The sequence below is a fragment of the Saccoglossus kowalevskii genome, chromosome 4, assembly GCF_978046115.1.
Source record: "Saccoglossus kowalevskii chromosome 4, keSacKowa6.1, whole genome shotgun sequence".
NCBI lineage: Eukaryota > Metazoa > Hemichordata > Enteropneusta > Harrimaniidae > Saccoglossus > Saccoglossus kowalevskii.
The window spans coordinates 26,499,363-26,510,569 of NC_140644.1; the positions used below are offsets into that span (position 1 = coordinate 26,499,363).

The following is an 11,207-nucleotide window of genomic DNA, read 5'->3' on the forward strand; positions in this document are numbered from 1 at the left end:
TAACCTATAGAATGTCAATATCACTTTTCACAAAATAAACCTGTATATTTGTTTTCCATATTTTTTTCAAAATTTTGATAAAGAATCATAGCTTGTTGGAAGTATGTCCATTTGTTTCAAAATTATAGATGCATATAAACATGCATGTTGAATCAAAACTTGTGACATTCAACAGGTTAACAAGTTGGCACTGTATCATCATATCTTATCTGATAAGTAATCAATTCAGTATTTGATACACCATGACTAATTGTAATTAATAATATTATTAATTATTACATTTTTCAACTAATTCATGAAATACATTTTAACTGATGTCAAGTCACAAATGCAATAAATTCATTTTTTTCCCTTCTAATGACGTGTCATTTTTAACCCCGATTTCCATTCCCACTCACATCCATTCCCCAAAGTGTTTTCAACCGTTATTACCGGTAGATACCATTGAATGTAGTCTGAGAATCAGGGATTTCTGTTTTGTGATTCGATTCAAAATAACCAACTGACAGTCTTGTTGGTTTTATTGTTATGTCTCCAAGCCATTTCTCAGACATGCTTTGACACATTTTGTTCATAGTTGTTACACAGACTAGACATAAGTCTGTATTTTGTAGTATAACCTTCTAGTTTTTTACAATATCCAAGGCCATATAATTGTTATTCAGTGACAGGAGCTGTGACAGTTATGTCCTGTCAATCAAGAAGCACAAAGGCCCTTATCTCTGCAACACTTTGACCTATGGTGTTTTGAACGAACAAATCATTAAGCATCTGACTGAAAAAAAAAACAGGTTCTACCATTTGCATGTATCTCCTCAACTTCACAAGTGAAAATCATTTGTTTTAAGACAAATTCCAATGATGAGAAAATTTCTTTGATGTGGGAAATCATCGGTTTTATTAGTCGATTACATATAAAGTAATCCCTGTACTCCAAACATGTATGGTATGGTTACAGGCATGACTGAGGATATTCCAGTGAAATAAACAAAATTAAAACTCAGTGAATAATTAACCCTTTTACAGTAGTCACTGGTATTACCGTAACAAGTGTATTCCATATTTCATCATATTTGCTGTATCAGAAAATGATTTCGTTAAATCAATGTAAATTTGGTGTACCTTACAATTTATTTGGTACTTATTTGGTACTTATTTGGTACTTACAATTTATTGGAGAGACACTAAAGCAAATAAGGTAGTCTTTGTGAACACATGTCTGGGTGTCATTGCATTTGGTCTAATGGTGAGTGTGCCTCCTATCAAGGACAGTATGTTATGCCATGTCATATTGTTTGAGATCCTTGCTGCATTTATCAAATATTTTGTTATTTGCTCTAATATTAATATTATACCGTTTTTGTTCCAATAAAAGCACATTGCATTAATTGTATACTGTAAAATGATAGATTTTCACTGGGTTTAAATTTCGCTGATTAACCATTTCAGGCATAATTCAGTAGGTCTTAAATTCACGGTTTTATCATTTAGATAATGTGTTTTATGCTAAATTTTACATATTCACTTGGTTTTAATTTAGCGCATTTTCCAGTCAGTGAAATAAGCAAAATTAAAACTGAGTAAATAATTAACCTTTTTACAGTACTCAATCATTCAAATAATACTTCTTTTGGCATAGACACACGGCTGTCATTTGCATAAGTGTATGTGCTACTAATAGAATAAATATGGTATATAAATTGTAGTTGATTATTTTCTTATGATACGCACTGACTTCTAAAACACAGGAATTGTGACACAATGTCCCGATGCTAGACATGTTGAAGTGAGTTTCCGAGATTTAGCCGTGGAGATAATCCCCTCAAGGTTTGTTATACCAATTGGTGGCGCTCAACCATGTCCAGGACTTCGGGTAAGTCACTTCAATGTTCAACCAAAGAACCTCAAAACCAAAACAAACTTAGTAGAAAATAAACTAGTAGAATTGAACTGAATTTGATACATCATGTTTTCCAAAACAAGTTACAAAAACAGCTTAGAATCAACAGTCAGCAGGACAATTACATTGTGACCTGATACATGTATTAAACAATAATACGATATCATTATTGGTGGATTTTCAAACAAAAACATATCTACACCACAGTAAACAGCCATACCTAAACTATTCTATCATAAACACATTACCGGTAGATACAGTGCATTTTAAAAATTTGGTTACATAATCTACTGGAAAAAGTGTAACATGGCAGAAGTAAACTTAGTGCATGCACCCAGACCCTGACAATGTAATAGAACGTGATGTACCAAGAATCGTCATATAGAAAATTCTTTATTCCTTTTGATATTTTTTAGTGTCTTTGGTTTGACATTTACATAAATCTTTTTAACAAATCAGGCTATGAATATTTCAGTTTTGCAATATATGTATTTTAATAGTAATGATACCTGTAAATTGAAATTTTAAAAAGTACACCCAAAATGATTTTGATTTCAATATGATATACTAAATCCATTTTACGACACTATAGAAGAAAATATAAGTATTGTATTTTCAGTTGTTCAAATGGAAACACCATGATTATATACAATATCCCATCAATGTTAATATTGACTCTTTCTCTACAGGTTGGTGATTATGTTTTAGTAAAGACTACTGATGATGACATAGAATGCTGGGTGCCTGCTATTGTACAACACACACCGGAGGATAGAAACAGACAGGCTAAATATTTCACAGTCTTAAAATACAATAATAGAAAGGTACAATTTACGATTTTGGATTGACCCTTGTATTTATGGTAACTTTAATACAATGTTGACACCATGGAAACTTAGCAAACTGTGTTCTGGATAGAGACGTTTTGTACAATTTGTGAAGACAGTACTTTGGGTACCATATATATTTTTGACTATTCAACAGCCATAGAAACATGCACTAGATACCTCATCTTATTTATCTAGACCATTACTTGATTAAATTTAAATTAAAAAGAATTTGCAGTCTAGATTCATTTTCTGTTTTCATTCCCATGGTATAGAATTTTGTTAGTTTCAACAATTGATTGTATCTGTATAGTGCTGAAGTGGTTCACTAGACTGTGAGGAAGTCTATTATCATAAATGAATTGGAGAATGTACAGAATACATACCTTTGTTACAGTGAACTCAGACGTGGTCACATGAGTGGCCTTCAGTGTGGGTTTCTAGTAAAGCTATTGTACTATGTAGAGCATTTAAATGTGTCAACATTTCTATTCTAAAAAACAGGAATGTGTAATTGGTAATATTATTTAAATGGAAACAATTTTATTTTGTAGAACTTACTCAAAGAATTGAGTTGCAGGACTGAAACTCGTGCAGTCACCTCAGACTATTAAAAGTATACTATGTAGAAAATAATATGTTAACATTTCCACAGTCTCAATTTATCCAAATGCATTTACTTCTATAGATCAAATAAATTATTCTGCTTTTCACACAACTTGTGATGAACAAATTTGAAATAAATGATGGATTTTGTGACACAAATATGCCAAATTGATTTTATTGAACAAAGGTGTCAGTCATATTAATATCATGTTTGTTATTTATACATAGTGCACGGCTCTTCGCAGTGAACTCTTGAAGATTACAAAGTCAAGGTTCAGTTTTGCACTTCGTTTCATTTTAGAATTAAAGAAAGAACAATATCAAAGGTAAGACTGTATATATCTTCCGTACCTCCACTCAGTAAGTAGTGTTTCAGTCACCTTGATTGTTAGACCAGGGGAAATACTGACTAATGATTCTGAGAACATTACCAGTTTATCAAAACATGGGTTTTATCTTATAAGTCCTTGAACAACAAGTACACTTTTGTCACCTAAATAACAGTTTTCCATTTTTTTTAATATTTTTTCGGAAGTTTTGATTAAGATTGAAAGTGATGAAAACTTATCTCTATTGTTCCAATTTTAACAAAGAAAGAATCTGCAGAATAGGGTACCGACAATTTGACTAGAAAAAAACATTCTCTTTCAAAGACCCCCTAAATGTCAGAATAAAGTTTCATGTGATCTCAATATTCAATACCGGAATAAGGATTGCATTGGATTGAAAAGTATTAATACAGTTATTGTGATCTGAAATTCACTTTTTCGTTGAGTCGGCTTTTGCGTAACGACCGTTAAATTCAAGATAAAAACTAATTAAAACCTCATTTGCATACGTTCTGCCGGCTAGCTGGGAGTTGATTTATTAACTGGGTCACACATGTATATTTCATAAAAATAGCAGCGAACAGTACCATTATTTTATCTTCAGTATGAACAACTGCATCTTGCTAACCAGTCAATGCACATGTGCGTAAAACAATTGTGTCGTTCTATTGTAGAGCAATACTGAATGAGCATATAAGGAATTCATGTTGAAAGTAAACTTTTTTTATTGACAGAGAAATTATCACAGCTTCTTATGATGAGAACAGACGTGGAAGAAAACATCACCGTAGACACAGAAAACATCGTCATAAACACAGAAGACGAAGAAGAGATGAAGATAGTGACAAAGATGAAGATGAAATCGCGAAGGTAACAGGTCGGTATTCAAGCTCAGAAAGAAGTCGGAGTAGGAGCAAAAGTGGTGGAAGTCATAGTCGAAGTCGGAGTCGAAGTCGAAGCCGTTCCACTAGCCGTAAGTTAATTATATGCAAATCTATTCATGCTCAGGCAGTTTCTAAAATATGTTAATCTGGAAATATTCTATTGGAACCTGTGTTTGTTGAGTAGAGTAACAAACCATTCTATACTGCTTAAAATACATATTCCTGGTTGCAACGTTTCAAATGTGTTTATTTGATCTTTACAAATGTGTTTTATTTGACCTTAAAGCGGTGTTGATAATGTATCCCCTCCTTTTTCATCATTTCTTATGTCTTGTAAATATGTACTTGTAGGAAGTAGGTCTAGATCTCCAGACTCAAGGGGAGGAGCTCAAGCACCGACACCAACACCACGTAGTTTTAGGAAATCAAGTTCAAGATCGAGATCAAGATCTAAGTCTCCCTCTCGATCCCGATCCAAATCCCCCTCTCGATCCCGATCCCAATCACCCTCCCGATCCCGATCACCTCCAAAGAGAGACAGGTCTAAAAGTCCTCATAGAGATGAAGTATTCTTGTCTGAACATCACAAAAAGTTAGAGGAATTGCAGAGAAAGTTGGAAGAACAGCAAGAATCACAATTGAAGGCACAAGAGGTACTTATATCTATTTTTAATATACATATTGTGTGGTTTATAGTATATTTAGTGCATGGTGTAGTTGCATTATTATGCACATTTAACATGAAATATGTTGAAGGTAATTTTTTTATTGGATGTTGCCTGAATATGGAAAGTAAGTGTTTCTGAATTCATGGTACATTAGAATTCAAGAGCATTAACCTAGAGGGTCTTTATAATTGAATATAGTGAACACAATAGTCATTATGGACACTGTATTATTTTTCAAATTAACACTGTAAAATTAAAATTTCCACTGAGAATGAAGCAAGTTTAGCGTCATTCCAGGAGTTTGAATAATTCCTGATTCCCACATTACCCACAGACGTGATCTTTGTGCGTGTGTAACTCACCAGGAAATTGTTGAGGGTCAAAACAACAATGGACAGGCAACCCCCAAAAAAGACAGGAACACATTTAAAACAGCTTTTAAAAGATTGTTGAGAAGACATTGTAGATTGTTATGAAAAGGGTCAGCTAGAACTATACAGCTGACAAACTTAATTGATTACCAGATTTTGCAGAGAAAATGAACTGACAAGAAGATAGTACATGTGTGTTTTTCTGAGTAAATTTGAACATGACATTTTTGTTTAACCCCCCCCCCCCAAAAAAAAATATGAGTTGGTTAGTGCTGCAAGTGGGAGACACAGACGAGCACGTACTGCAATTCTGTCCGATTAGAACATTGGTGAAATCTGTCCTCCAATTTTAAAAATACCATTGGTTGAACACCAAAAAGGGTTGATCTGTACCCCTGGGTGAGTGTGCCACAGACATAGTGGGTCACACAGCCCTGTCACATTGTCCCAAACTGAAATAGAATTTCTATGCACTATATGTCAGTACTCCCCCAAATTTGCACCTAAAAATTCAGAAGAGACAACAGTGACATTCAATGTCCAGACTCCCGAACTATCATCTGGCACAAAAAAGAGGAATATTTATCCTACTATTGTTTGTTGACCTCAAGTCATGGATACAAACAATAAATACAGAATATAAATAAATAAAAATAATCATATATTTGGCAAAGTATAAGAAACACACTATGGTATCAATCAAAGTCTCAAAGCTTAGTTAATTTATTCATGAATATGGACATAAATGTGTGTTTTTTTTACTTGAAAGGATTTACGGATTCAACAAGAAAACTTGGTTGATGCTGCCAGGCAACTGTATGATGCTAAGATTGGAGAGTTACAGAATACACAAGCAGCTCTGCTGAATGAACAGGAGAAATTACAACGGCAGCAAAGAGAGTTGATTGAGAAACAAGAACAGCAGATGAGAGAATCAACGGTAAGTTAACAACCAAAAGCTGTTGATAAATTAAGACACAGATGTATAAACCGTGTTTGATTCCTATATATGGTCTGAGATTATATGTGCTCAGAGCAACAGAGATGAACTACACTGTGAACAGAAGTGACATTTGAAAGTGAAATACAAGATATATATCGATGTGCGTTTACACTAGAAATCATATGCCTACCCTATTGTCTATTCAATCAATCAGCAACTGATCAATTATCAAAAAAACGTATTTCCTCGATACAACCATCCCTATACTATGTGTAATATAACACATCCATTAAGTCATTATCAAATTGTTTAATACTTTTTCACAGTTTGTTAGACGAGATGAGACAGACGGTGAGCGAAGAGAAGTATCACCAAAATCAACACCAAGGGGTATGTACTAATATAAAAATACGTAATTCGCTTCATTTGAAGTAAACATAGGATTTTTTTCATGTGTTTGTGATTTGATTTGATTGACAGACATGGATCAAAATAATAAGATTATCTTGGGATGAACATATCAAAGATAAATCTGGATATTTATTTATTTTCTTCTTTTTTTTCTCACAGCATCAAGAAAATTAAAAGAAGGGGAAGAAGTTTTAGCCAGATGGTCTGATGACGGATGGTACTATAGAGGTATGACCCCATATCATCATGTCTAAATTGCTGATTTGCATATTATGCAAATTAGCTACAGTATTGGGTTAAGGGCTTAGCATTAGTCAGAAGCCCCCCCCCCCCCCCCCCCCCCAAAAAAAAATCATTTTTTAAACTGAGGTTTTTACACATTCAAAAAATCCACTCTTGTTTACAACATTGCACATGTGACTGAAAATCTTGCAAACTATTATGTGGTTTATAAATATGCAAGCTAGCCAATCATGAAGAGTTTAATAAATTAGCTTCGCATCATGTGACTCAGTTTGTCCAATGACTATGTTTCTTTATTATCACTACAGGCACTGTTGCTTCTATTGTGGATGAGAATACATATCTCATTTCTGATAGTGTTGGTGATCTAGAACAGATACAGAGAAATGATATATTCACAGATGGCGACGATTCAGATAATATAATAAAGGTAAACAATATTTTTTAGTAAATTAATGTAAACAAATACACTGATACATTACAGTGTATAATTAAATTGTCGATGTTTTTAAAATCTAAGTAATTTGAGGTCCAGGTGAGTTCACAACAAATAACTCTTTCTGTGCAGGTTGTTCTTCCAGTGTAGTCTATGACATATTTTTATCATGCAATCTATAATGATCTATGATGTGATTCACTCTGACATGATCAGTTCATTCTGGGTCATATTTTATTTTTGCACAAGGGGTGATTCAGTGAATATACCTTTTTTCTATATTTCATATTCAACTCATCAAATATCAGTGAAAATAAACTCCTTACAAAAAACTCAAAATGTCATTTCAGCAAAAATTAATTTCAGCTGAAAAAAATGTATTTTGCATTCATTACCTGTTTCATACATGGGCCATGCCTGTTAATTCTAATTCATACCAGTTCTGGGTTGTGTCACTTCATTTAGGGGCATGTATCAGTTTATTGTGGAAAATATAGATTCATTATGGTTTTTAGTCCCTGTTCAGATGCAGTTCGAAAATGAATTGACTTCTGTGCCGATTTGTTTTAATTAATTCTGTTTCAGAGAATATCTTTCAATATAGACAAGTACTTGTTTGGCAATCAGATACAAGATAACTGAATGCCTAATTAAAGCTTTGAAACGTCTCAGTTCATACTCATTGATCTGCGCAAAAGTCAAAGTCGCCATCTTTGTTTATATGAGACCCATATATCTCGCACATGCGCAGCGCGACGACTACCGCGCTTTAAATTTGATAACTAACAGGGACTGTGCCAAGCATGGCTTGTATCAGTTCATTCTGTGCATACTGTATCAGTTCATTCTGGATTGTACCAGTTTATTCTAATTTAAAAGCATATCAGTTTATTCTGGGGCATATCAATTCATTTTGGGTTGTATCATTTTTTTCTGGAGCATATCAGTTCATTTTGGATCAGACAAAGTTTCATAACTGATCTAATAATGAATTATTCTCAGTAAAGTAATATAGATAAACTTAAGCCATCATTCGTTTATGTGATTATTTATAGCAATAAAACTAAAAATATTCTTTTGTGTGTCTTTTTACCAGCCAAATGATCCTGTCATAGCCCTGCATCCAAGCTATTCCTTCAGTTACTCCCCTGGTGTAGTCTTAAACATTTACCCAGATCTATGGACACACATTCGTTACTATGATGGTGAGGAAGCAAAGGTACCCAGGGAGGAAGTGTACAAGACAACTGCAGACAAGTTTGAGGATGATGTCAGATTCATCTTACAATGTGAAGACAGCTGGGTGGGCCAAGCAGTGGTTGCTAGAAATGATACTGATGGGAAGTACTACCTAGGTAAGTGATACAAAGCAGATGACTGTTGGTCCAAACAATTTCAAAGTTGTGATATTGTTGAGTTATGATTCATGTTATGTGAATCTTGTTATCATTCAATGTACCACACCTATTTGTCAAATGTTTGAATGCACAGACTTTAGTCAGAAGGGGTGTTTATTCGAAGCATTGTTCACATATGTAAAACAAGACATTTCTACTTATTGAGGATTTATTGTTTACAACAACTTTATTATAATGTAAAGCACACACAGATTTAACAATACTAAAAATGTCAGAGAGGCGTGCAGTGACACAACTCATTGTATCTTCAATTTTTATAATTTCCTTATTATTTTTCTGAATATCCACAGGTCAGGTAAAAGAGAGAGTTGGTAATGGTAGACAGTACATCGTGGAATGGGCAGATGGTTCCCTGCAGATTCAGAACTCATCGTGTATATTTGGTGCATTCACCAAACGTCATCGTCTGGCACTGGGAGACAAAGTACTAGCAATTATCAACAGTCAGAGTCTGGTCTATCTGCCAGGTGTTATCACTAGTGTCAACGGCAATGAGCTGGTGGTGAAATTCTGTGATGGAAGAAGGTATGCAAAACACATTGAGTGCATAAATAATTTACTAGTGAATACAAGCCTAAAGACTTGTTTTGTCCTGGGAGCATTCTAGTTATAGCATATAGAGAAATATTGTGTCAGTATAACATTCAATACATTATTACTGGCTTGGTTGGAACACCTCGTCAAAAGGTTACAATCCAACCACCAACAGGAGGAAACTATTTTCCATTCTGAGACTTAATTTCTACACAATATTTAAATAAGGACCAATGAGCTCTCTATCCAATGATTATTACAACTAAGTTTGCATTATATTGCTGGAAGTAAGAGTTGACATGAATTTATTTACCATCTTTTCAGTGATGCAACATTTATCTGACAATTTTTTTCATTTCACAGTTCCAGTCACGTGGACCCGAAGCAATGTTTCTGGCTTTCACAAGACTATTACGATAGTGCCGTATCTTTCTATCAGCACCGACAAGACTACTCCTCAGAAGGGTCGACTGATTCCAGCCGTTAATGAGATATTTTTAAAGAAATAAAAAACAAACTTTTATTGTTCTAAGATAGATGTAATTTCTAAATATATTTGTTGAAATTTTTTTGAATAGATGTATAGTGTTTTTTTTTTTAATATCAGGAATGATATTATAAATGATAATTTTTTAAAAAGTGCAAACATTTCTGTTGAAAATGAAGTCCCTCTTTACACTAAAGTCTTGCAATTTATTTTTATATATCTGTTAGCAATCATATCACTTTTCAAGCCTTGGGTTGTTGAAACTTCCAATTATGAAAATCATTATTTCACAGAAGAAAAACTTATTTTTATTAAATTTGGAGGTGGGATGCTTTTTTATTTGTCACCATTTGCAATGGGTGTAAAGTTGTATTTTTTAGTGGCAAATTTTGAAAATAGGGATTCTTTGGGATTAGATAAGTTGATATATCAACCACCTCATGATACTCTAATCTGATCGATTCGTGTAATGGCAAGTATTATGCAAGTTCAGACGTATAATGAATGAAAAAATGCAAAAGATTGAGCAGTGGAGAAAATTTAAAAAAAACATTGATGACCCTGTTGCTTTGCCTCCAGCCCAAACTTCATCTTTAGAATCATGAAATAAACTAAGAATATGATAATTGTATGCATTCTTAATATATATGTTATAACATGCAATACCCACCTGCAAACACATGGTTTTAGATTATTATTTTGACTTCCTGCACACTAGAGTAACATGTGTATCCACGCTTACCAAACCTTAAATTTGAGAATGATGTGCAAATCACGAACGTCAGATTATCACCCAAATTATTCTTGTATATAAATTTGATTGCAATTAGTATAGAATTCCAAAAATTATGAACAATTAATCGCAGAGTTGAGTCAATACAGTAAAAGTACTGACATGCACACTTATACTTCCTAGATTGCTAGTAACTGTTATTCATGGAAAAAGCTCAAATAGTTCATGTGTCAATGTAAATATTAAAAGGCAATTATTTGTATTTGTGACATTTACATATAAAATCATGTTTCTTGGCATAATTGCTTTTGAAATGTTACTTTCTTTATCAGAGTAAATAAATTGTTATGACCTACTTAAACATGTAAACACTTGCAACTATACTTGTTTCTGCAGATTTTTTCAAAAATAAATGCA

General features: G+C 33.4%; 1 protein-coding gene across 3 annotated transcripts in view; it reads left to right on the forward strand.

The window, feature by feature from the left end:
* LOC100367621 (von Willebrand factor A domain-containing protein 3B-like) overlaps positions 1-11,159 on the forward strand; it is a 40,730-nt gene extending 29,571 nt beyond the window's left edge. For all 3 annotated transcript variants that reach the window (XM_078010492.2, XM_085498025.1, XM_085498026.1), the window contains 12 exons: positions 1,749-1,873; positions 2,590-2,724; positions 3,562-3,659; positions 4,397-4,635; positions 4,898-5,199; positions 6,355-6,525; positions 6,855-6,918; positions 7,099-7,167; positions 7,491-7,612; positions 8,715-8,973; positions 9,327-9,561; positions 9,934-11,159. In XM_078010492.2, the coding sequence (XP_077866618.1) occupies positions 1,749-1,873; positions 2,590-2,724; positions 3,562-3,659; positions 4,397-4,635; positions 4,898-5,199; positions 6,355-6,525; positions 6,855-6,918; positions 7,099-7,167; positions 7,491-7,612; positions 8,715-8,973; positions 9,327-9,561; positions 9,934-10,057 (1,943 nt within the window). In that variant the 3' untranslated portion in view covers positions 10,058-11,159. The remainder of the gene's footprint in view (positions 1-1,748; positions 1,874-2,589; positions 2,725-3,561; positions 3,660-4,396; positions 4,636-4,897; positions 5,200-6,354; positions 6,526-6,854; positions 6,919-7,098; positions 7,168-7,490; positions 7,613-8,714; positions 8,974-9,326; positions 9,562-9,933) is intronic.
* Positions 11,160-11,207: the final 48 nt, after the last annotated feature.